Raw genomic sequence first — 25671 nt, 5'->3', positions numbered from 1 at the left:
TTTTTTTGCGGTCTAACAGTGTCACTAGTGTTGATGGACATGATAGACAGATGGACAGATAGACAGATGGACCAGTTAACATGGACCAACAATCTCACCAGTGTTGAAGGATAACCACGGTTGCCTTTTTTGCAATACATGCGTTCCTGTCTTCCGTCTTTGAATTATTGCAAGTGCGAACTGAGCAAAACAAAATCCTTACTGTACGGGAGAAACCGTACTACCATTCAGCCCCGTAACATTCTTTCCATAGGGGAAACTTTGGTCGCTCTGCGGGACGGGATAAAATTATCCGATCGGAATAAAATTTTGCACACATCCTTGTGTCATAGTATCGACAAGATTTCCGACCCGGCCCGACGAATCCGATAAACTTTTCCAAAATGGACCACCCTACTCTGCATGTTTATGTAGCAGACAGAAAAAGTCCTGAGCTGGAGTCAGCAGCGAAGAAGAGAGTGTGTCTGTGGAAAATAAACCCATCTTGGGTGTGATTTGTACATCCAACATGTGTGTGTGTATATCTACTGATGAATAGCATTATCGAAAATATTAGATAGTCCTTTTAAGACTCTATCAGGTGATACGAATTAGGAAAGGATAATTGTGTCTTACATACCAGACTCCTCTAATTTGTTTCTGATGACATCTTTGCATTCGTCAAACTTCAATTTGAACTTCTGAGCATCTGGAGAGAGAATAGAGCTTACCAACATTTCCACACAGTGCAAGTTTGCTCGTATCATATTACATTGACCAAAACTAACTTCTGAAGGTTTCTACTCAAAGTCTAGGGAAAGATTTGGACCAAGAGCAGATACAGTTTCACAAATAAGGACTTACTTTCTGCATTTAAAAAGCGTATAGCCAGAAGCTCGGGTTTGGGTTCTTCATCGGCATAATCCGCTAGTGTGTTCCAGACCCAAGCTCTGTCGCTGCCAGCGTTGGGCTTCAGCTCCATCATCGGTACAACTGGTATTCACAAGAGGGGCAACCACATGAACATGGACTGGACACAGGATGGCTAACTCATGTAACAAAGCGATATTATAATTAGCCAAATAACTTTACCAAAAAATAACATTGAAATAGTCATGGTCCGATTAAAGAGTTGCCATCGTTTTAAAAAAAATCAAGATTTCAATACCCACTCAATAAGTATGTCATTGATGATCTTTTTTTTTTAATATTTCTCTTTTTTTTTGGGGGGGGGGGTTGTTCATGGTTATCATACTGTGAGAATCTAATATCGGCCCATGCCTACTTGTAATCATTTTACCTGCTTGAAGCACATTCCGAATTCCCATTTGGTATTAAAATGCACTGAAATCAAGTTCAGGCAGTAACAAGACTCACTCTGATGATTGGCACAAAGCTTCAAAGTACGATCTCTCCTCATCAGCAGGCGGATTGTGCCCTTGTCTCTGTGCCTGAGCAGCTTGACATCACCGGTGCCTCTCTCCTTCCACTCGGGTGGGTCAATTTCAGAGGCAAACCGGTACAGTTTAGCTCGCCTGCAAAAACCAAGGACGCCCACAATAACGACAACGCATCAAAGACAATAAGCAGACTCGTATGCCACTTACATTTTGAAAAGTTCCTCTTCATCTTCTTCTAACGTTTTCACTTCCTGCTCAGGAAGGCTCACAATTGGTTCAAATTGTGGGTCATGACTGGAGTCTTCTGCAACTTCTGCAGTGGTTTCATGCTCTTCTTGGTCCTAATGGGTCACAGACAAAGATGAGATATTTCTGTTGATAGCTATGAAACCTCCACGGAAAAAGGTGCACTGTGATTAACCCTTTCATGCACCCTGTAACCTGGTAACATAAGATGTCCACTGTAACAACGCTGTCCTCAAAAGGGCTACATAATGATAATTAAAAAATATATAGATGATAATAGTCACATCGGGGAAAATTAATGTAAAGAATTGGCATCGACAAAAGAGTGGTCGACAGCAGCCCCCCCCCCCCAAAAAAAACAGAACCACTGGCTGCAAAGATACACGACATTTAGCTGGACTACAAAACCAGTAAGTTCCTTCTAAGGCACATTCGTTTTCTTTCCTGTATTTTTAACTTTGTGTCAGCAAAGACTCGCTCCAAAGTTTGCTAGTCCTGCAACAAGGCCTTGCGCGAGGATGCTAGAGAAGAGCAAATGTGCATTCATGACGTGCCACAATCAAATCCGTTCACCGTAAAAAAGAATGGCGTGGATTCGTTTAGCCAGTCTATTAGGTGACTAGCGATTGCGCAATCTGCACGATAATGTGTGAAACACGCTGACACACACTAATATTAGCTAGATGGCAGTTAGCAACCGCTATGCCTGGCGAACAAAGGCAAGGCAACCGAACTAACACCACCCCATAAAACCCGCAGGGCGAAAGCACTACGCTGTACAAATGAGCGAGACTTGGATCAGAGGCCCGTGATGAACTTGGCAACATTCAAAGAGGAGTTTAGCACTGATTTAGCTGTTAGCATCCAACTACGCTAAGCAGCTAATGGCGACGTGCTCACCGGCTGCAGCACAATTCGGCGCACTGGATAAAACGTTCAGGGAAAAAAAAAAACGCTTGAAACTCGAGTCAAGTCTCACACCTTGAAAACTTTAAGTCCGGTATCTTTTTTCCGCTCAAACGTAAAGCAGGAAAGCCGCCAATTAGCTTCTGTAGCATCTCCAACTCATTGTCGGCAGTTTGAATGCTTTCAAACTTCGGTCAATTATGAAGCGCTCAATGTGGGTTTATTCCACAAATTCTTATTTGGAAACAACCAGGACACTTTCGATGAGCTACTAATCACGATCTCACCTTTGGGTCTGCCATAATATTGTAGATGTTTGCAGATTATGAAGTTAACTTGAAGATTCAAATCCTAAACAGGTCGCCGTTTTCCTCAGCGATTCTTACTTCCTGTTGCAGGTTTCGCGCGCCGATTTTGCTCATTGCGTCATCACGATTGGACGTACGTGGGTGCAGCCACGACTGTTTTGTTTATTCCCAACAAGCAAAATACCTCATATTCTTAGGTAAATAATGGCAACACCGTTGGTGGGCTTCTACTTGTGCGGCTTAATGGTGAATTTTAGCTGTTTGGACGTAATCTATTTTACGTGTATTAACTGTATCGTCTTATTTATAGTAGTAGTAGTAGTAGTAGTAGTAGTAGTAGTAGTAGTAGTAGTAGTAGTAATAATAATAATAATTCAATGTCGTGTTCCTGTTAAATAATAAGCATTTGTGTACATGTTGTTGCGAGGAATGTTTGGCGTCATGTGGATTCTTCTCAGAGGCACTGCACTTGGCTGAACATTTTTCACATTCTTGCCGTCTTCATTCATAAAATTCCCACTCATTAAATGCATGGGAGAGACGAGACCTCTTCGGCCGGAAACAAATGTGTGTATGTGTCACTTTAAGAAAGTTCAAAGTTCACATACAACGCCACGTGGTTGCATCAATATGGCAGCTTCCTGAACCGTCAGTGTGTGTTTCAAAGTAGCACAAGAAGGTAAGGCACAGCTCCAAATATCAATTTTCTACTTTTGATATCGTGCTAGGCTAACAAAGTCTTTCTAGCTTTGCTAATATATTGTTTTGAACTGCTTGTTCTGTTGCTTTCCAACGCTATGAAAAAAGTCTCTTTTCTGAAAACAAAATTCCCCCAGTGTTTAATTATGTTAATGTAAGTATAATTAGATGAATTCAAACCCTTTTCCATTTTTAATGTGACCTCCATTCCGTACAAATCATCGGAAACAAAATAAAATCATTTAGACAGGGTACCGGTTCATAAAATTAGACATGAGATTATGTGGTTTCACAAGGCTTCACACCCTCTTATAACTGGGGTATGACTGTGTTCCTAAATAACTCATCATAAATTACATTCAAGCTCATGTTGAGCACACACTTGCCACAATTTAACGAACCCTTATGCAATCACATTATCTCATCTTAATTTTACTTTTCAGCTAAATTATACAGGTTATGTATGTATGGGTTACATGGATGGTGGAAAACGTTTTGACATCATTTGACTGTGTCATTTCTTTTAATCACCAACAATCTTTATTTTGTGTTTATTGTGTGTTTCTTAAATTCTTAAAATGAGTTTTTTGTTTTTCTTGGCAACAGTGTCATGGAAGACTTTAGTAGCAGCCCTGTGAGTGAAGCAGGTGCCCCGGAAACAGGGGACGCTGCTGACCTCCCCGCTGACTCCACAGATCATGTCAGTCCTGCAGAGGAAGGTGAGGTGTCATCGGACCCCGGCCTTTATGGCTACATCAAGCAAGACCTTTTTACGTCTGAGATCTTCAAAGTGGAGATCCGGAATCTTCCCAAGTTCATCGGCTTCAATGACTTGAAGAAATTCCTGGCCAAGCACGGCCTCAACCCACACAAGATCAAGCTGTTTGGCAAGCAGACGTTTGCTTTTGTCACTTTTAAGAACGAGGCGGATCGCGACAAGGCCATGAAGATGATGCACGGCATGCAGTGGAAGGGCCAGGTGTTGAGCGTCAGACTGGCCAAGCCTAAAGCCGATCCAATTCAAAGGAAGAGGAAACAGGAGGAAGGCGAAGGTCAGGGAGGGCAGCCTCCTTCCAAACGAGCAGAAGGTGACGAAAAGGAGCAGCCGCCGAGTGTTCAGATTGCCAACGTGGTGACTCCCCTGTGGAACGTTCCCTATGAGGAGCAGCTGAGGAGGAAGGAGCAAGATGTGGTCGCGGTTCTGCAGAGGCTGGCCAAGTGAGCGCAAGTCATTCATTTCTATGGCAACCTCAGGAAAGTGGAACTCCTTTCACGATCCTTTTTCATGCTGAGTTCTGTGTTGTTTCCCCCTTAGAGAGATTGCAAGCACCAACAAAGCCATGCTGCCATTGCTCTTTGATGTGAAAGGGAAACACAACAAAATGTGCTGTCCCCTAGAAGCAATTCGTCCATCCCCGACACAGGTTGGTCTGAGAACAATATACACTTCCTGTATGTTGTGGAATTTCTGGAATAGAATTTTCTGAGCTCAGTGACGGTCATTGCATGTCTTTATTTCATGAGCAAAGTGCAGCAATTTTACCTTTTGACCGCACAGAAGAATATGAAACCTGACACGGGTGGGAGTCCAATCTAAATTGTGGCAATACTTGACAATGCCATGCAGCATTGGGAGTAGCTCGAACAAACATTTGGGTAGTGGTCTAATCAATGGGATATATTCATCAGCGGTTTACTCTCGTCATGGGAGAAACCCTACATTCCTGTCGCAATTCTTTGTGGTCGGTCGTCGCACGGTTGTCCTCGGTCGCGCTGTCGCGGCGCCCTGCCTGTTCGGCTGTCGGACGGGGGCCCGTGCCTTCTCCACCCCTCTGCCTCCGTGGTGGGGGTCGACGGGGCCTGTGTCTGGGCTATGCTGCTGTGGACCGTCCTGTCGCTCCACCGTCTCACGGGACTGCTGCGGTGCTCGGTGGCGGGGCTTCTTGGGCTCCGCTTCCGGTGGTCGGGCTCCCCGCCTGCGCTGTACCGCTTCCCGGGCGTCGCTCCTCGTCCTTCCCGGAGGTGTATCTGCCACGAATCTCGTCGGGGCTTCCACCTCGATGGCTCCAGGGGCATCACCTCCTTTTGGTCGTCCTCCCGCTGGCCACGCAGAGACAACGGCAGAAACGGCAGCCGATCCGCGGACCACGGTGTGTTGGCCTGCCTGGCTGGGTCGGCTAGTGCTCCTCGCGACGGCGATGTTGCCACCGTCAACTATTTAAAATAACTGTTTAAAATTGCATATTCAGTTTAAATTCATCTCTCCTTTTATTATTTAAAATTTTATCTGTGGTTTTATTGTTCTTGTTTTGGTTGTAAAGTGTCCTTGAGTGTCTTGAAAGGCGCTTATAAATGAAATGTATTATTATTATTCTTATTATCATTATACATCTATCTTCTTCCACTCATCTGGGGTCAGGTCACGTGCGCAACAGCTTAGGCAAAGGGAACTTTCCCCTCAGCAGCCATTGTTCCCAAGCTAGCTCGGAAATAGGATCTTTCCAGCGTGCCTTGAGTCTTCCCCGATGCCTTCTTCTGGTGCGACATGCCTAAAACACCTTTGTATGCTTGAGCCACCTCACCTGGCTCCTCTCAATGTGAAGGAGCAGAGGCACTACTATGAAGCTCTCCGGGTTGGTCGAGCTTCTTACCCTATGTGTCATCTGCGAACAGCTGCACCCGAGAGCTGAAGACAGCTCTAGAAAAAGCACAGATGTAATACTCAGGACACCAAAGCAGACCCCTTAAGGCTTCAACTGTGCTCCGAAATTCTATCCAAAAAGGTTAGAAACATAATCGGTGACCAAGGGCAATCTTGACAGAGTCCAACACTCATAGAAAATTAATTGGACGCACTGTGGGTTGTACAGGGATAGAATGGGGTTCTGGTACAGCGTCTCCTGTAACTCGCCGCAACAGATTGAATAAGTGACACGGTCAAATACCCTCTCTATGTCTACAAACTGTACTGTATGTAGACTGGTCAGGTATGTACGATATAAGCACCATTTATTTAAATGGCTGAGGTATTTTTGTGGCTCATTTAATAATCATTAATAAATAATAAATTTTATTTATTGCCATCTTTCAGGGCACTCAAGGTCACTGAATAACATGATTAAACATCAGTACAATAACACAACAGAACATAAAACATCCATTCAAATGGTGGTTGGGGTTAAATATTGCCTATTCAAATGCAGTGGTGTCCAACCCTTGTGTATACTGGCAGACGGAGTACAGAAACAAGTGCGAATTCCTCATCTCTGTGGGTGCGGACGGGGAAGATAAGACTGTCGGCTTCCGCCTGGGGAAATATAAAGGAGGCTCCTGTGCTGTGGTGGGGCCAGAGGAGGCGTGCCATGTCTCAGCCGAGGCCAAGAAAATTGTCCATGATTTTCAAAAATTCATCAGGTGTGTGTCAAGAAATAAATCATAAAATATAATGTAGGTAGGCTTAATATTTACTACAATTCATTTTAGTCCGGGAGTTATATTCAAAAAGTCAAACCCCTATATTAATTAACCCTTTCAGGGACAAACGTTACCACAGTGCTCAGCTTATCATGTTATCAAGTTACAGATACACGATACCAGAACCTACCAATTTCTATATGCATAACTTATTTATTGGTGAAATTAAATCATTTCACTTTGCTCTGCGTAGAGCAGACACTAAGTTTTGAATTAAACTCCCCTAATAAATTACTGTCGGTGAGCTATGATACAAGGGGCAGAGAAATATAGACTCTTAATTGCAAATAGGAGGTAATTTGGGTGGCCCGGTAGTCCAGTGGTTAGCGCGCCGACCTCAGTGCAGAGGTACTGGGTTCAATTCCAGCTCCGGCCTCCCAGTGTGGAGTTTGCATGTTCTCCCCGGGCCTGCATGGGTTTTCGACCGGGTACTCCGATTTCCTCCCTCATTCCAAAAACGTGCATGGCAGGCCGATTGAACACTCTAAATTGTCCCAAGGTGTGAGTGTGAGCGTGGATGGTTGTTTGTCTCTGTGTGCCCTGCGATTGGCTGGCAACCAGTTCAGGGTGTCCCCCGCCTACTGCCCGAAGATGGCTGGGATAGGCTCCGGCACCCGCCGCGACCCTTGTGAGGATAAAGCGGATCGTAAAAATGGACGGATGGATGGAGGTAGTTTCATCAAGAATCTATTCATTCAAAAGACCAAAACAATGCCCGACATGAGTACAAAAGATTATAAGAGAGAAGACGACATTTCACAGCATTTGTTAACGTGCAATCGTTCTAAAGACACATCAACACGCTGTTAATCACAATTTAAAACAAATAAACCAAAAAACTAACCTGTTTTGACCAATATAAACTAACTTAATTGAGGTTAGCTTTGGAAGAATATCTCTTGTCATAAAAGAAATGTATTCCATCCAGATTGATATATGAGATGAGGAAATGCATAAAGATAAAAGAACACAGGCGAAATGTTATGGTAGGGTTGGTAATAGCATATTTCATATTTGATTCCCTTTGCCGTACTAATGTTAACTGATTGCACAGGTTAACACCTTACACCGTGTACAGTCCTGAAACTTACGAAGGACACTGGAAGCAGCTGACTGTTCGGACCACCAGGACCAAGCAAGCCATGGCGATAGTCTTCTTCAACCCGCAGGTAATACACAGACAGAGTTGTGATAATAAGATAGGCATTCACATTTCTTTACTGATGACTTTTCCCTGGAGGTGCTCTTTCTAAATGAAACATTTTCAACAATTTGCTAGAAACTTGAAGAAACAGAACTTGATGCATTAAAGAGCTCCATGAAGAAATACTTTTCAGAGGAAGAGGGCAAAGACAGCGGCATCACCTCTCTTTACTTTGTCAGAGAGGGCCAAAGGTGAGGAGAAAAGTCACCTGGTGTTGACTTGAATTAATTTTGCTTGGGGCAAGGGGTGCAGCGTATGAATCAAGACTCAGAACAATTGTTTGTTCAGGCAGGGTTTTCAACGCAGCTAATGTACAGTGCCACGAAAGAGTATTTCTTGTAAAATTCTCGTGTTTTGTTGCAGTCTGCCCACTTGAATTTTTAAGATCATCAAACAAATGTAAGGCTCAGACAAAGATAACCACAAAGTAAACATAAAACGCAGTTGTTAAAACGGTGATTTGATTTATTAAGAGAAAAAAATACATATACAGTATTTGAAGCTCCCCGGCCCTGTGTGAAAAAGTACCGGTACTCAACCCTTCTTGTTCTGTCATGAATTTAACGTGGCTTATCACAGTTTTCTGTTCATTTTCACTGACCATAGCAAAGCCTGATTATCTCCAGATGTGTTCAATCAAGAAATAACTAACTAGAACCTGTCCAACAAAATGAAGCCGGCCAAAAGATTTCAAAAAGCTACAATAAAATACCGTGGGCGAAAGGAATTCAAGGACCGATAACAAATAAAGTCATTGACATTTATCAGTTTGGAAAGGGATATAAAACCATTCCTAAAGCCGCCGGACAGAAGCAAATCATGGTGAGAAGAACCGCTGGCCTCACTCGCCACCACAAACAGGAGGAGACTGAGCAAAAAATGACAGCATAAAGAACACAAAGGCTCATCTTACTCATGCAAAAGAAGAAAAAACAATATCTGAATGAGTCCCAAGATGTTTGGCAGCGTATTCTATGGACTGATGGGCCGAAAGTTGAACTGGGAGCTATGTATCTCAATAATATCTGGTGTAAATTTAACATAGCATTTCAGAAGAAAGAACATCATACCACCAGTCAAACATAGCGGTGGTTGTGTGATGGTCCGGTGCGACTTCAGGCCTTTACTTGCTGTGATTGATGGAACCATCAATTCTGCACCTCACCACAATATCCTTAGGGAGAATGTTTGGACAAAAGTTTGTGATAGCAAACTGAAGCCACCTCACCACAATATCCTTAGGGAGAATGTTTGGATAAAAGTTTGTGATTGCAAACTGAAGATGTGGGTTCTGCTTCCCAATTTATGTTAACTTGGGTTATCTTTGTCTGATATTTACACGTTTCATGATCTTAAACCTTAAGTGAGGAGACAATGCATTGTATCACAGGATACAATGATATTGTGCAGATGTACCCAATGAATTGACAAAGTATGTTTATTATGCAAGTGACAGTATAAAGGTATGTAATGTCAACGTTGCAAGCCTCTGTGATTAGATGACAGTAACGTTTTTATTGAAGATTTTTTTTTCCTGGCGGCTGAAGGAAATCTCCGAACATTGAAGATTTGCCCTGTGAGCTGGTTGCAGGAGATGGCTGCATCCACGAGGAACTTCTTGGTTTAAAATTCAGAATATCTCCTCATTCCTTCTTCCAGGTAAGAAACGTTGCATTTTACGACTTGGCCTTCATGGTGGGACATGCACTGTAATTTCTGGTCAATACACAGCATTTGTCTCACACTCACATGAGAGAGAGAGAGAGAGAGAGAGGGAGAGAGAGAGAGAGAGAGAGAGAGAGAGAGAGAGAGAGAGAGAGAGAGAGAGAGATATATATATATATATTTTTTTTTTTCTCTTCGTTCAACAAGCTCACGCTGAACCTCTTCCATTGTTTGTACAACCTGATAGGTAAATACAGCAGGAGCAGAAGTTCTGTATTCTGCAGTTGGGGAGTGGGCGCAACTGGATCAGGAAAGCACAGTTCTGGATGTGTGCTGTGGGACAGGAACTATTGGCATTTCTCTGGCTAAGGTAATGGGGCATACTTGTTTTGTATGCATTTTTTGTAGGGCGCATCACTTGAGGGCGATACTTTTACACGCGCACACACAACTGCATAATTGCTGGACGAGCTGTGATGCCCAGAAACGTAAATGAGATTTGTGTGTTTTTTGGGTGGGGGGTTCTACAGAGGGTCAAGAAAGTAATTGGAATCGAACTTTGCCAGGAGGCAGTGGAGGATGCCGAAGTTAATGCAAAACTTAACGGTGAGTGCCCTCGGGTATGAACGATGGATGTAAAATACGGCTGGTGCAAGTTGTCTAATAGGCATCTTGAAACTTCAGCCTGTGTTCATATAGTGACGAGCTCATGGCTTTTCATCTTTCTCAACCCAAGGGCTCAGCAATGTCGAGTTTCACTGCGGGAAAGCTGAAGATTTGTTCCCCAATATTCTCAATGCTCTTGTGTCACCCAACGTGACAGCCATCGTAGATCCACCAAGGGCAGGCTTACGTACGTCTATAAAACCTCATGTTTTAATGCGATCATGTTTTATTTATATAATGGTGCCGTGTTAACTAAACAGATTCCAAGGTGATACTCGCCATTAGGAGAGCAGAGCATCTCAAGAGGCTGATTTATGTGGCGTGCAATGCCAAAGCGGCCATGAATAACTTCATTGAGTGAGTTTTAAACCTTTTCATACGCCTAATTGCCACTTTGAAAACATGTTTCGACAAGCTTCTAAAACTTGTTTATAGCCTGTGCAGGGCACCCTCCAACAGAGTTCACGGAGCGCCATTCCAGCCTGTGCGAGCCATGGCCGTGGATTTGTTTCCTCAGACAGCACATTTTGAAACGGTTCTCCTCTTTGAGAGAGTGGACTACAACTCCCAGCGACAGACCAACGATCAGAAAGAAACTTTATGTTCATCTTAAGTTTGTTTGCAAATTTTAAACGATTGCAATTCATTCTGTTCAGTAGATGTACGCCTTTTACGCTCCCTCTCATCCGAAATGTAGCTTCCGTAGTAAAAGTAGCTGTACTTTTTCTTTTTAATAGTTTCACCCCTTGAATTAGGCTGCCTCTTTCTTTTGGAATAAAACATTCACTTCCAAAACACTGCTTCAGAATCTAAAATATTTTACTGTGTAAATAATATTTTGAATACCACAGGCAGATTATTCAATACATTTTATTTTGCATAACAAACATCACCAGTCATGGAATTCCTGTTACAACACATACTGTACTTCATATCGTAGGGCAACACCATCCCAAAGAAGTCACTGGTGCAAGTCAGGAGCATAACATGTAAAAGCAAGTCTCACACTGAAACACTTGGCAAGACAGCACGCGCACAAAATGGAAAAGAAATAGCATATTCTTAAAACTAACCAAAATCACAACAGCCTCACATTCAAAAGATGTCACAAGTTAAATACTTTAATGCACAGCAGTCTTCTATATTAGCGTGTCTTTATCTTGTATAGTCGTTTAACGGTAGCGTTTGCAGCAACATTAGGTAGTCTAAAAAATGCATATGACTGGATTTTAGGCTTTGGTATATGCAGTTTCAGAAGCGACTGTTGGACTAAACTTTTGACGGCCTTCGAACTAAATTGTTCAAGGTTTGCATTCTGCGCTATATATCATATTTAAGGTCATATGCATGGTCAGCTGTCAGAAGAAAGGTAAACATACAAAACCGATACAAAGTACATTAAGACACATCTCAGCTCATGCTGTGGACATACTTCTCTTTAAAAACACTAATTTGCTAGGTAAATGCTTTATTTTGTAGAGGGGGGCTTGGTCTTTTCCATTCCCTGGGCAAGTTTTAGGTCCAATCAATAGACTCAAAGCCCTTTGTGAAATGGATTAGCTAAGGCCACATGTAGAGCGTTTAATTTAGGTTAAGGGCACCGAAACACAAAGCTAATGAAATGTTAACTGGTGTGCATGGCATTAGTACCCAAATAGAGAGTTGTAAAGCCAAGTCCCAAGAAAATGAATGTGTGGCCCGGGCGACAAATCTGTTGGACAGGACACAAGTGCATAATTGTTCCGAGTACTCATCACTTCACAACGTTTTCAAGCATGCAAACCAAATCAATTCTCAAGGAAAATTAATAAAGCATATTTGCAGTCCCCCATACTAGCCATAACACCAGACAATAAAATACAAGCCATTTTAATCCCAATTCAATGGTATAAATACAAGTAGTCCCTTTCAAATATGTTACGCGCTAATAAAAACACAGGTGCTGGTATTGAAATGCGGCTATTAAGACACTTTAAAAAACAAAACCATGGTAGGTAGTGGTTCTTGCAGTCCGACGTGCATGCATTGAAATTTACGATGTTTATGACACGCCATCTTATCTGCACCCTAGGTGACTTGCTCCTTGTACCATAGCTGGGATGCATCTAGAGAGGTAGATGGTATTTGCGCTATGGTCTGTTAGTGCATTTTGTTTTTCCTACTCTGATGTCTATCAGCCAATCCAACTACACACGGACAAAAGAAGCAAGCAATTCTAACGGCATGATGATGTGATACTACATAGCGACGATGTTGCAGTGCTGGAACAGTGAGTGTGGTATTTGGCTAGCTTTCTGCTTAAACATCAACAGTGCAGAGAGGTTCACTTCCTGGCTGGGCAGATTCCACGATGGTCATCTTGGGTTTCTTCCTAGTCTCCTCCTATACAAATACAAACACAAACTATAAAGCTTTTCTGCAGGCACTATTCTGATCGTGGAATCATATCCGTACTCTTCGTAATGGAAACAGAAAGTGTGAACTGCCATGAGGCGTGACAAAAGACTGAACATCATCATCATCATTTCAAAACTTCTTTCCTCTCCTTTGCAGTGCATGTCTACAACTTTGTAAATGTTCCTCCAGTGGCTCCCTATTTTTACTGCAGATCACAATGTCAGCTGCAAACATCCATGGTCAATGGGGATTACAATCAAACTTCATCTCTAAGACCATACTTCACTATTGCAAAAAGGAAGGGGCTCAAAGCTGATCCCTGTTGCAGTCCTGCCTGCACCCTAAACTCCTCTGTCACGCTCACACCACACCTCACTACAGTTGTTGTTCATGCCTTGTGCTCTTCTAACATACTTCCTTGGCCTCTCACATGGCACCACATTTTCTCTCCGGGGTATCCAGACACAGGTTTTCTCCTGATTTCTAAAGATACAATGCAGCCCCTTCCGGCCTTGCTGTACTCCAACAACACTCTCAAGACAACTAATGCATCTGTGCTATTCCTCCTTGAAATGAAACCAAACTGCTACTCTCAAATACCGGCACCTCTGTACTATTCTTTCCAGTAACTTCAGTGTTTGGCACTTCATTCTTCTAAAGTTCCAAGTCTGTACATCTCCCTTGTTATTCCAAATGGACAGCAGCCCACTTTTCCTATTCTACTTCTCACCTGCTAAAATTTCAACAACTGCTCAAAAACTCCACAGCCACCTCTTCTATTATACTTCCACATCACTTGCCATTCCATGTTTCCTCTTCATTGACCTTCTGAATTTTCGCTTACTAATGATTATTACTTCCCGGTTCATAACAATCACCTCCATCCACTCATCCTCATGGAACAAACAGCTCTTCAAAGTCTTCTTTCCATCTATTCAACATTTTTTTCCATCCTTAATCACAAACCAGCTATGCATCTTTCCTATTAGTCTTGCTTTCAATCCATTCATCTGCTGCTCTTTATTGTGCAACCTGGCATACAATTGCTACTTATTTGGCCTCTGCTCCCTCCACCTTATGTCAAATCTCCTTGCATTCTTGTCTCCTCACCTCTTTCTACGTGTCTCTCAGTGTCCCACTTCTTCATAGCTATGCTCTTAGCTTTATCCTATCCTGCATTTCCTGGTTTCAGCACAGCGTTATCGCCTACTCCCGTCTCTTCGATCACTTTGGCTGTCGTGCTGCAGTCTTTTATAAGTTCCTCCTGCCCACCAAAGCCTGTCTAAACACCTTTCTCAATTGAAATGCTCACATAATAGTTCGCATTGAAAGTGGGAAAATGTTTTGAAATGATTATTCAAAAATGTTTGACGCCATAAAAACCGGATAATTTAACAGGGGATATGGACTTTAGTCACTGCATCAATCTGAAGAGGAGTAATAATAATAATAATACACAACGCTAATACAGCAGAGTACAGACTGTCGTCACTGGATCATTAATTTTAGTAATTTTGCCCAGGAGAGAATAGAACAGACAGAAACAGACTGATAAACAGCAGTGTATGCAAATCAATTGTAGGTGAAGACAGCCTTTGATGATTTAAAATGCATTACCGCGCCTAACATCACATATTTCAACACTGAACTACTTACCCTTTGTGCAGCCAGTTTCCTCATCTCCTCTTGCAGTTTATTCAAGATATGGAGGTTTGGTTTGTTCTTCTTAGCAAATTGTTGAAGTTCAATCACACTTTTGTCTGAGCTCTCCTATATGAAACAGGCACATCAAGTCAGTGAGGCGTTGAAAGTAGTCAGTGAGGTTGCTGTCTAATGTGGTAAGCAGCCACATCCCACTATGACGTGAGCGACCCTTAACCTAAAATGAACTGTGAGAGACCGTGCTCTCAAAAATTATGGACCTCGTGAAAACTAAAACCTACCTTCTTGACCATCTTATTACTCTCTCGGCCATACATTCGCAGCAGTGAGCCCCAGTTCTTCACATGAGGATGAAGCATTTGCAAAATCTTCTGAGATGCTAACTGTTTGCCAACTCTCTTGTTCTTGCCTGGTTGGAGAGATAAAACAAAAATGAATGTACTTTCTAGGCAGATGTCAATCCAGGTATCATCCTCCTCTGACATGCAAAACTGGCAACATTTTCTATTTCACATCACAAAAAATTGAAATGAAAACATCTCTAAGACAAAACGAGGAAGAAAGGAAACCACTTACACCAACCGCGCACAGTATGCTTGCCACAAGTCATCACATATTCACTCTTCTGATTCTTCCCTGGTATCACCTCAAATTTTATGCTCGTGTCTCCCATCCCATGGTTTCTATAGGTAGTCAAGAGAATAGTTAATAACGCGCAAACACAATTGCATACCAAGATTAGTTGGAACAGAATAAATAACTCGCAGTTGTACTAAAAGGCAATTTGCTTTTGATTTTATTCAGTTCTATTTTCTTATTCAGGGGCGATCTGATGTAGAAACGACTTTGGACATGACTTTCTATGAGACATCAGAAGTAGCAGTGAGCCATTTGTTGGTGCACCTTTTGTGACCCGGAGTGGTTTATTTGAGCGTTTTTTGTTTGTTTTTTTTGGTTTCCTTTTCTCAACATTCTTTAGCCACCGCAGCAACTTGTTCACACAGCACATCTTTGCAACTTACTGCGCTGTTCGCTGTTGGACAAAGTACCAACAACAACCAGGAGATGAATTGTGGCTTCAAGAACAAATTTGAACATGCAAGCGGGGCAAAGAGAGAATATTCTCATAAATTATCAATAGAGTTCCTACCACCTACGTGGGGATGAGGAACACAGAAGGATTAGGCTGAAAATCGGAATTTGAAAAGACAATACTAATGTTATACATGTGCTCCTTTCATTTTGTGGACAAAGAGCCCGCAAAGCAACAAGTGCATCCAACTTTGTGCTTATGTTAACCATCAGATGTTTGCCAGGTACCATATTGATTGGGGTCCCAAGAACATCAGGTATGATTTCATGCGTCTGGGGGCTACAACACTTGAGTGTTAGTCATGCGAAAACATGTACTGTAGTTTGACCATTTTGTAAACAGTTCACATGTGATGTGCTTTTGGACTGCTGTTGCTCAGTTTTACGTCTGCTTGATGACAAATAAGACTGCGTCCAGCCTCTCAACAAAACGTGACCAACAATATTTGAGACTGCGAATTGGGCTTCAGCATCTAAAGAGAGTCAAGAGTTGAGAAAATAGCCATTTTCGATGTAACCCCCTATCTCGGCTGTAATAGGAGGGAGTACATTTGATTTTACCACCCAAGATGTCATATTGCTCTCTATTTCAAAACTATTGATGGAACTGCTTGTGTGGTTGCAAGATTGTCCACCCACCTTTTAAGGCACTCATGAAGAATCTGATACGGTGAAAGAAGCCCAGCTTTGTTGGTCAGCTCATACACTCTCGAGTCTTCTATACTGATATGGTTAAAATACTGTGGGGTAAAACGCTCAACATTAGTCGTCCTGTCATTTCTCTTAAGAGACATTCACCGACACACAGTTGATATGCATGCTCACTCCAAGATTGTTCCTAAGGAAAGATTGAATGTACCTCAAGTTCATCTGCCTCAACAGGCTTTTCCTCAGAAGTCTGCTTCACAAAGTCTGGTATAAGGATTTCCAGTGTGGCTCTTGCTGCAGTATACATAAAATTCAGAGGAAGGTGAGCAAAGTAACATGCAATCGCACCACCGCCGCTTTATATTAGGGATGTAATGATATGCAAATGTCACAATACAATATCACGACATGACCCTCGCAATACTATAATTATCCTAATATTGTGGGGGAGGTTGGCAATTAAAAAAAAAAACAGTCACATTACAGTACATTTAAAAAGCCATGATATTGGCAGAAAAAAAAAGCTCATAAACACACAATATTATAGGAATATTCTGAGCCAGTCATTTTTTTTTTGGTCATGTGTTCCTCTTGACTAAGCAGTGCACAGTATCATGTAGTTCCCAATGCTGTGTTTAGCTGAAGTGGGTGAAAAGTATTTTTTTTTTCTTTTAAAATCCTAATATGGCGACAATATCCTTTAATATCGCCATTATCATTCCATCCCTACTTTATATGGTATTATAATGTGCACCATCCCACAAAGTGTCCAGTTAAATTACCAGCTTTATTCTTGGCAAGTTTTTTACTACTTGCAGTCCCTGTGCCGTAGGTGACGCCGTCTATAATGACACACGCGCCAAAGGGTTCACTTGGGTTCTCTGCAGGGGACAAAAACATGGCTCAATGACTGAAAAGGCTTTAAGGCCGTACTTCACTCAGCGGGCCAAGGTTTGCAAGTGTGTGCGCACTTAGCGAACGTTTGTTTTTTTTTTTGTGTCATTACCATTACAACTGTTGGGGATGTCTGGCAAATGGCTTTGCAACATTGAACAATCCCTGACCAAAATAAATAAATAAATCACTAAGTGTGCACACACTTGCAAACCTTAACCGCCAGTGAGATACTGGCTACAGACTTCAACTTCAGAGTGTCAGGGGGGCTTTCAAAGAATCAACTTTTCTCAAGGTGAAACTTACCACATTCAAAGAAGTTGTAAACAGGCCGAACCTTAAGGACACGCTGCATGTATTCATGTAAGATGCAAACTTCAGACTTCCCATTGGGATTGATGACAAATTCTGATGAATATAAAGTAAGTCAACATAGAAAGAACATGATTACCTTCATTGCTGAGTCAAAAACAAAATTGAGACAGTTTTCATTTTTTTTCTATTCTTTCTATTGACTGTTGTACACACGTACATTTTTTGAAACACCATCTATGTCAAAAGTATCATTCGACTATTCGACATTTGATATATATAACGTATTGTACCTTTCTTAGTAGGTGCATCTTGGACTGACAGTGTAATGAGTTTCTGGTTTGCAGGCAGGATTGGCCTCTCGGATTCAGCCTGTTTCCTCTTCATGTCCCTGTTAAACTGCCTTCGCTCAGCCCATGTGCGGAACTTCTTCACTGTCACTTGTTCAAAGTCAAAGCACTTTTCCAGGTATAGGCGAAAGTCTTCAAGTTCTGCAAAGGATTTATAGCAATAATGCTGTGGTTTATTTAATGCTATCTTGGGAAAACAAAGCTTTCAAACACCTTGGAAACGTGGACCACATTCCCACCTTATTAATTCAGTACTTATTAAACAGTGGGTACGGGTATGATGCTAAGGGGCGCGCTTGAACCTCATGGAACATGCTTTTTTTTTTTTTGTCGCATCAGCAATAAGGTGTAATTGCATATCCATTACAGTAGGTGGCAGTGGTGCTCTCACTGTCAGAGTGTCTGCAGGGTGGATAAGTGTGGATAGATAAATATGTGGATAAATATGCTCACAAAGCAGGACCTGAAGCCCAGTTCTGATTTTTTTTTTGTTCAATCTATTTCAATAGTTTACAAAAACAAATTTAAATGATACTATTCACACTGTATGAAAAAAATGCAGATGCATGTCGTACATCGGTCAAGAAATAAATAAGCTGCAGTGTGTACGTTCTGAAGAGCATTTTCTTTTCTTTTTGCACAAAGCATGCATACACACAGCACAGAGCGGGAGAAATGAAGTGCAGTGAACAAACACGGATAAAACATTGCCAATAAAAATCATTTTGGTTGATCGCTATTTCTTTTGTTTTCATTAATGTTAAGGATACAATGACATGCAGAATTGTAACAATTTAATAGACGAATTATTCTATTTGAAGTTGCGGCAGAGCGTTGTCTTGTTCCTAGCAGGGCGCCGTAACAGAAAATAACTGGAAAGCATTGCTTTCAGTTAGAAGCTCCGGTACCTTGAAATGAACAAACATCATGCACAAACATTAATTAGTCTTGCAGTGAAAAGATCTTACCAATGGACTCATCTTTGCATACTTCCACTTTGGCCCTGACTTGTCCAAGGGCTCCTTGAGCAATGTCGCAGGTTGGGGCCTCTTTACCAGGCTGACTCTCATTGGTGATGCCCTCAGGCTCTGGGCCACAGTCAGCAGGAGTGGAAGCGGGCATGCCATCGTGCACCTCAGCTGTGTTTTCTGAGTTCTCTACATGGTCGTCACCATTTGCCTCCTCGCTGGGCTTAACAGGAAACACTTCTGCTTGTGGATTCACAACGCCGTTCAGTTCCTTCTCTTCATGTTCCTTCATCTTCTTATAGTGTAAGCAGGGGATGCTGCTGGTTGGAGGATCATGTTTCTAGATCACAGTGGCAGACCAAGTGTTGTGAAAAACAGGGGAAAGAGCACTTTAAATACTTAGGGTCAGGTCCCTAAATATTTGGACACTGACGCAATTTGCAGCATTTCAGCTCTGTACAACAAATGAAACAATCAAGATGTGCTTGAAGTGCAGACTGAGCTTAAATTTTGGGTTATTTACACCATGATCAGGTGAGAGGTGTCGGAATTATAACACATTTATGTGTGCCTTTCACTTTTTAAGGGATCAAAAATATTTGGACAAACTAACAATCAAGAACCAAACTGTCACTTTTCAATACAATGTTGGTTTTTTTCCCCCCAAATCAATGACAGCCTGAGGCCTCGAACGCATGGGCATCAACAGACACTGTGTTTTGTCTCTTGTGAAGGGCTCTGCAACAGCTGTCTTCATATCCTGTTTCTTCATCATTATCATTCATCCCCAAAAGAATCGTTCAAAAGAATGTCACTAACCTAAGGTCTCACTTGAAGGCTGACATTTAAATTATTTTCACCGGTAAGTCAAGACGATGGAATACAGCTTGCAAGATTGCAAGTGTGTGTGCATGTAGCTTTTTTTTTTTTTTGGTCAGGGTTTGATCAAATTTGCAAACAGCTGCAAGATGTTTTTCAACCATTATAATTGTGGTCTTTGCAACTGTTTTCATTATTTTAGCACACTGGTCAGTTCAAGCATAAATGATTCAATGACAACACAATCTGCATCAATATTAATATTTTTTCATCAGGGTTCATTCTTTTCCATGTGTTTACCTTGACTGGAAAATCGGTAAACCATTTTTCAGGTTTTCCAGGATGCATGAGGGAACCCTGTTCAGTTTCAGCAAGTGAAATGCATGTTCGATCGGATTCACGTCAGGTGACTGACTTGACCATTCGACTTCTCTCATTCAACTCTTCAGTTGCTTTGACAGTCTGCTTCTGTTCATTGTCCATCCGTATTGTGACGTGCCATTCAATGAGTTTTGAAACATTTGGCTGAATATGAGCAGCCAATATTGCTAATATCTGCTCCTTGTAAGTGAAATAAAGAAGGAATGACACACTTGTCCATTGAACGCTGAGCAGCCAACTGTCCACATAATCTCGGTCCCTTAAAAAGTGGTAGGAAGCATGTATAAGATGTGTTACAATTCCGACACCGTTCACATTATGTGGGTGTAAATACAGGTGCTCCCAAATTAAAGCTCAGAGTGTGCACTTCAGGCACACCTAGTTTAATTTCAAATTCATTGTGGTATTGTATAGAGCTGGAATTATGAAAATTGTGTCAATGTCAATATTTAGCAACCTGGCTGTAAATTGATAGGTTGTTGGACATCGCCATTGTTCTTATAGATCAGGGGTGTCAAACTCATTTCACATGGTGGGCCACATACGGCCTGGGTAGATGTCAAGTGGGCCGGACCATTAAAATGATACCATACTTTGCTATAAATAACCAAAACAATATGTCTTTCCTTTGTTTTGGTATAAAGAAGCACAAGAACATTAGGAAAATGTTGAAATTAAATGAACATATCTTTTACAAAACATTTCATGAAGCACCTTACATTTCCTTCGACAAATGTGCAATTTACTTTTATCATTCACATATACGCATTGCAACTGATCCCACTGATTGTACAAACTTTAACAAGTAATTGGTTTTGAAAAATAGAGTAATGCACTTTAAGATTAAACGAGATTTATAAAGAAAGGAAGTTTTAAACCATTTACACGTGCATATAAAATCTAAATGTAATCCCTGCCTACACCTTACAAACTAAGGAGCGTGCTATTAAATGTGTAAATGTGAGAGTGCTATTGATAGCGTCTGCTGTCATGGGTCTGTCTCAGTGATGGACTGAGGCTGCTGTTGTCTTCTTCTCTGATCAAAACAGTGTCCCCTAGCGGATACTCAATGAATTGCACCTTATTAAAAATATTTATTCTGTGTCTTTTATGCATTTTCTTCACTTTTAAATTATCCTGTGGGCCTGATGGAACGGCCCGCGGACCGTATGTTTGACACCACTGCTTTACATAATCATCTCGCGGGCCGGATTAAAGTCCTTTGGGGGCCGGATCCGGCCCGCGGGCCGTACGTTTGACACCCCTGTTATAGATGGTCACGACTAAGGTTCAAAGACCTCTCTCTACCATATATCTACAATAGGAAGTTACCAGGGGTGTCCCGATACAACATTATCATTCCCGATACGATACCAAGATTGCAGCCTGGGGTAGTGTAAGATATCAGCAGGAACGATACATGCTTTTATTTTATTTTAATTTTTTTTAGTACGAAATGTTAGAAGAGACTTGTTCAAGTGATACTATTCAAAGAACAATAGTCAGCAACAGGAGGTATGAGAAAATACGACCCATTTATTCCAAACATTTGGGTCACTGGTATATAAATTCAACCTCAAACATGAGAATGTACTGCACTGGAAAAAAGCAAATACAAAAGAGAAATAACCCTAACAAAGTAAATGAAACAACATTATACTACTCTTTGAAGTCCAAAATAAAGTTTACTTCAGTACATTCAGAAGCATTTTTTTTCACATTCAAACTTCTCGATAGAAGAGCAGGAGCGGAATCTGGAATGGGCTGCTTGTGTGCAAGTGTTAATTCAGTAGATTTCGAATGTAGACCGATATGATCGGATACCGTTTCAATATCAATCCAATCCGATACAATATAAATAGTGGACCAACATCTGAAATCTACATCAGATCAGGACACCCCAAGAAGTTTCTACTGTTATGATGAGGCAGAATCAAAATATGTAAGTTACCCTTATGCTGCCGGATCCAAGGAAGTAGGGCCTGGACCAAGTTACTACTCTGGTCTCTCTGTGCAGGTAGACTGGAATGCCTGAGTTGTGGAATGTCATGATCCATCCGTCAGGAAGTGGCTCAGTGGGTGGACGTCCCCGACCTAGTATGTACATGCACCCATTGTAAAGACAGTTAGTAGTGATTCTGGACTACTCAGTGGTGCAGACTTCAGAGCCTATGGGCATATCACCCTCTACGTCAAAACATGTAGTCAATACAATTTAAGGGCTGACCAATATATCGGCTGATTCTAGCCCTTCAACTTTTCTACTTAAATAATCGGCCAATTATGTTTTTCGATTTTTTTTTACCTATGTATTCCAACCATTTACAGCAGTTGTACACAAATTTAAGGCTTCGTATGATAATTAAACATATTTAACAGTGCATAATAAAAGCAAATATTTGCCACTTACTTTTCAAGACAGTTTTAATTTTGGTCATCATGGGTTGAACACTTCCTTCGCCGTCTGACTGGTGATCACTATCGCCACTATATTTGTCCTCTGCTGGACGCATCTTTTTCGGGACTGGCATGCCCTCCTCGAGCAGAGCGTCAACGTCATTGTCAAATTCCCCCTTGAAGAGTAAGAATTTCAGGAAAGAAACGTTACAACACATGGTACTTAGGGGGCATCTGTTCAAAATTCCACAGGTAAACCTTGATTTCAAGGAGATCTTAATTGATGATGATGAATGACTTAAAGATTAACATTTAACTCCTTAATTTGAGTCTAAAATCTAAAATGGCGATCAAATTAAGAATAGTTCTGTCCAAATATCAATCAACATTTAATGAATTAATCTTCTCGCTGGATATTTGTCAGGCTCCTACAGAGCTTGCTGATGAGCTGATCATTTTGGATCAGGTGTGTTGCAGCAGGGAGAGATGGAAAAAATGCCCGCGAGGACTGGACTTTGACACCTATGATCTAGGGCAGGGGTGCCCATTACGTCGATCGCGATTGACCGGTAGATCGCGGATTGGTCCCAAGTCAATCGCGAGGGGTGGAGAGGAGAAACAAAACAAAAAACAAAAAAAAAAAAAAACAATCATTTGTGTGTCTTTGTGCATGTTAGTAATATATTTTTTGGTGTTAATGTACACTGCACCCTAATCATCCTATCAGTCTCATCTTCACAAAAGTATGAAAAAAATAAAATAAAGCAGGTAAATCTTTAACCTACCTCGCTGGATATTTGTCAGGCTCCTACAGAGCTTGCTGATGAGCTGATCATTTTGGATCAGGTGTGTTGCAGCAGGGAGAGATGGAAAAAATGCCCGCGAGGACTGGACTTTGACACCTATGATCTAGGGCAGGGGTGCCCATTACGTCGATCGCGATTGACCGGTAGATCGCGGATTGGTCCCAAGTCAATCGCGAGGGGTGGAGAGGAGAAACAAAACAAAAAACAAAAAAAAAAAAAAACAATCATTTGTGTGTCTTTGTGCATGTTAGTAATATATTTTTTGGTGTTAATGTACACTGCACCCTAATCATCCTATCAGTCTCATCTTCACAAAAGTATGAAAAAAATAAAATAAAGCAGGTAAATCTTTAACCTACTGTGCCGATCGCGGGAGGTTGGTTGATCAAAAAGTCAATCTTCGGTTCAAAAAGTTTGGGCACCCCTGATCCAAGGGAATCTTGCGGAATAGTTTAGATTTAAGGGGTCTCACCTGCAAGTCCGATCTCTATCCTTGAGGTTTATGTTAAACTGCTACCGATGAAGGGTTGCCATAATTTAAAAAATATGCAAGTGTCAGTAGGAACACATACCTTCAAATGACAGTGTTAAGACATTCTTTTTATGGAATGTTTGAAGAAAGACAAGACATGGTGACAGTGGTAGGAAGACAGACCTACCTCATACGTGTAAGCCATGGTCTCGTCATCTGCTGGCTCCTGCTGAATTCTGACCTTGGACTTAAAGCCGCCATTGGCTTCATCTTCATTATCCATGAAATTCTCATAGACGTCATCCAACTCATCCAGGACGGCATACTCCACTTTGTTCTCAAGGTCGGTGTCCACCTCCAAAACCCTACCTGATCCATGTGCTGTTGTTGAGCTACCTTCAGCTAGTCTCTGATCACTGGAGAACTCAAACTCACCATTCATGTGGTCCAAACCATCATCACTAACTCTCTCTTGCTCTTCACCTGTATACAAAACCTTCCTGTCTTTGCCACAACTGCTTTCAGTGAAGCTAACTCGAACCTTAACATCCCTAAGCAGCTTGCTATCAGGTAGGAAATTGATTACAGGGGGAGCGTGACGAGCTGTTCTGGGGCACAGTGGGTTGGAGTAACTGGCATCATTTGAGGGCTGGCTACAGAAGGTAATTGTGCCAGTGCTGAGGGGCTGTTGTGGATTTGCTTCGACATCCCCTTGGGTGCATATGTATCCATCACCACCAGAGCTAACGTCCATTACCTCTGCGTCACTGGACGTTTGCAGGGGAGGTGGTGGAGGTGCTCTGCCCTCATCTTGGCCAAAATCATTAGGTGGCTCCGAAGGGAGAGGTGGGAGAACATCATCTATTTCCATAGTTTTTATTTAGAATCTAAACTGCCGTAATATTTGGAATTATCTTATAAACTAATTAGATTATTTGTTCTTGTCCAAAAGTAGAATGCATGCAGAAGCACATTCCAGGATAGAACACGTATCAGAGATGGATAGGCTAAGCTGACTACATTGTTCTTTTCATTAATGTAGACAGCTTTCAGAATCACTGTCTCAATTATTGGAAATCACAATGCATTCAGCCTAATGGGGGATCAAGACTGCGATCAACATCCTCCTGCGGTTCCACTGGCAGCTAGGAAAAAATTGACAGTGAGAGCATAATCAGCAAACACATGGTCACGAGCACCGTCTATGTCGTACTACCTATCTACGAAGAGTAATCGTGAGTAATTGAATTACTAATTCACTATAAAGCGTTTCCAAGCCATATACTATTTATAAAAATGTGCACGTTGCCCAGATCATCTACAGAGGAGCAGCAGGGCCCTACTAGCATTAGCATTACTGCTAGGTGTTCGAACAAGCGACCATCGAGCTACACTGTCGTCCATATACAATAACCATCTTAATACCTAAGCCTTTCAAGTTTACGTGGGCTTGCGCAAATACTCACCAGTACATATACCTTAAGTATCTCGTCAGAACCCAACTACCTACGTAACGTGTCTTATTTACCCAGACTCATTTGTAGTCCCGCCATCTTGAAGAGGTGCACAACTCCACTTCAAAATCAGGCTCCGCCTTGCATGTGCCGGCGTGTTGATCATTGGTTACAGACGCTGTCAATCAAAGGCACCCACTCGTCACTGTGAATGCTGTGCTGACTGCTGGAGTCTACCAGTAGTGGCGCCACACTATCTTCGCAACATGTTTGTTAGGAAAACAAAGACGAAAAAAAAATCCTCTTCTGTGTGTGTGTGTGTGTGTGTGTGTGTGTGTGTGTGTGTGTGTGTGTGTGTGTGTGTGTGTACACGATAGTATACGATTACTAGCTGATGTGAAGGGTATGTATCTTTGTATGTGTGAATGTGTGTGCGCGCGCGCCCGTGCGTACACAGACACATACCCTTCAT

The 25671-nt window shown here is 41.8% G+C and overlaps 3 protein-coding genes across 4 annotated transcripts in view; 1 reads left to right on the top strand and 2 right to left on the bottom strand.

Annotated features, from left to right (window-relative positions):
- ranbp1 (RAN binding protein 1) overlaps positions 1-2956 on the bottom strand; it is a 5096-nt gene extending 2140 nt beyond the window's left edge. The window contains exons 1-5 of the mRNA XM_019885205.1: positions 2819-2956; positions 1587-1720; positions 1357-1514; positions 844-972; positions 620-688 (exon numbers count right to left, since the gene is read on the bottom strand). Of these exons, the coding sequence (XP_019740764.1) occupies positions 620-688; positions 844-972; positions 1357-1514; positions 1587-1720; positions 2819-2833 (505 nt within the window). The 5' untranslated portion in view covers positions 2834-2956. The remainder of the gene's footprint in view (positions 1-619; positions 689-843; positions 973-1356; positions 1515-1586; positions 1721-2818) is intronic.
- A 463-nt stretch (positions 2957-3419) lies between these two features.
- On the top strand, positions 3420-11249 carry trmt2a (tRNA methyltransferase 2A). The gene is made up of 12 exons (XM_019885204.1): positions 3420-3518; positions 4145-4756; positions 4854-4962; positions 6771-6952; positions 8067-8181; positions 8292-8407; positions 9764-9875; positions 10129-10251; positions 10412-10487; positions 10618-10734; positions 10808-10904; positions 10983-11249. The coding sequence occupies exons 2-12, from the start codon at positions 4149-4151 to the stop codon at positions 11158-11160; spliced, it is 1833 nt and encodes a 610-aa protein (XP_019740763.1). The 5' UTR covers positions 3420-3518; positions 4145-4148; the 3' UTR covers positions 11161-11249.
- A 152-nt stretch (positions 11250-11401) lies between these two features.
- dgcr8 (DGCR8 microprocessor complex subunit) lies at positions 11402-25376 on the bottom strand. 2 transcript variants are annotated; one of them, XM_019885203.1, is made up of 14 exons: positions 25274-25376; positions 23933-24890; positions 22481-22643; positions 22022-22164; positions 18871-19210; positions 17846-18043; positions 17547-17648; positions 17129-17227; positions 16558-16640; positions 16338-16438; positions 15183-15289; positions 14888-15015; positions 14601-14714; positions 11402-12929 (listed from the first exon to the last, which is right to left on the bottom strand). In XM_019885203.1, the coding sequence occupies exons 2-14, from the start codon at positions 24614-24616 to the stop codon at positions 12846-12848; spliced, it is 2346 nt and encodes a 781-aa protein (XP_019740762.1). In that variant the 5' UTR covers positions 24617-24890; positions 25274-25376; the 3' UTR covers positions 11402-12845. The 2 variants fall into 2 exon arrangements, with proteins under 2 accessions (XP_019740762.1, XP_019740761.1); XM_019885202.1 differs by having other exon boundaries at positions 25212-25326.
- Between the last annotated feature and the right edge of the window lie 295 nt (positions 25377-25671).

The sequence above is a fragment of the Hippocampus comes genome, unplaced genomic scaffold (genome assembly GCF_001891065.2).
Source record: "Hippocampus comes isolate QL1 unplaced genomic scaffold, H_comes_QL1_v1.1 scaffold45, whole genome shotgun sequence".
NCBI lineage: Eukaryota > Metazoa > Chordata > Actinopteri > Syngnathiformes > Syngnathidae > Hippocampus > Hippocampus comes.
This window is presented reverse-complemented; position numbering and strand designations above follow the sequence as displayed.

What these genes read in the sequence shown, in the direction of transcription:
- trmt2a (XM_019885204.1), top strand. Translation starts at nt 4,149, where the DNA reads ATGGAAGACTTTAGTAGCAGCCCTGTGAGTGAAGCAGGTGCCCCGGAA. An exon ending in CTCCTCATTCCTTCTTCCAG is followed by an intron (nt 9,876 to 10,128) that starts GTAAGAAACGTT and finishes ACAACCTGATAG; the next exon opens with GTAAATACAGCAGGAGCAGA. An exon ending in GCCATGAATAACTTCATTGA is followed by an intron (nt 10,905 to 10,982) that starts GTGAGTTTTAAA and finishes ACTTGTTTATAG; the next exon opens with CCTGTGCAGGGCACCCTCCA.
- dgcr8 (XM_019885203.1), bottom strand. Translation starts at nt 24,616, where the DNA reads ATGGAAATAGATGATGTTCTCCCACCTCTCCCTTCGGAGCCACCTAAT. An exon ending in ATGCAAAGATGAGTCCATTG is followed by an intron (nt 18,044 to 18,870) that starts GTAAGATCTTTT and finishes AATCCTTTGCAG; the next exon opens with AACTTGAAGACTTTCGCCTA. An exon ending in TTGAGGCAGATGAACTTGAG is followed by an intron (nt 16,439 to 16,557) that starts GTACATTCAATC and finishes TTTACCCCACAG; the next exon opens with TATTTTAACCATATCAGTAT.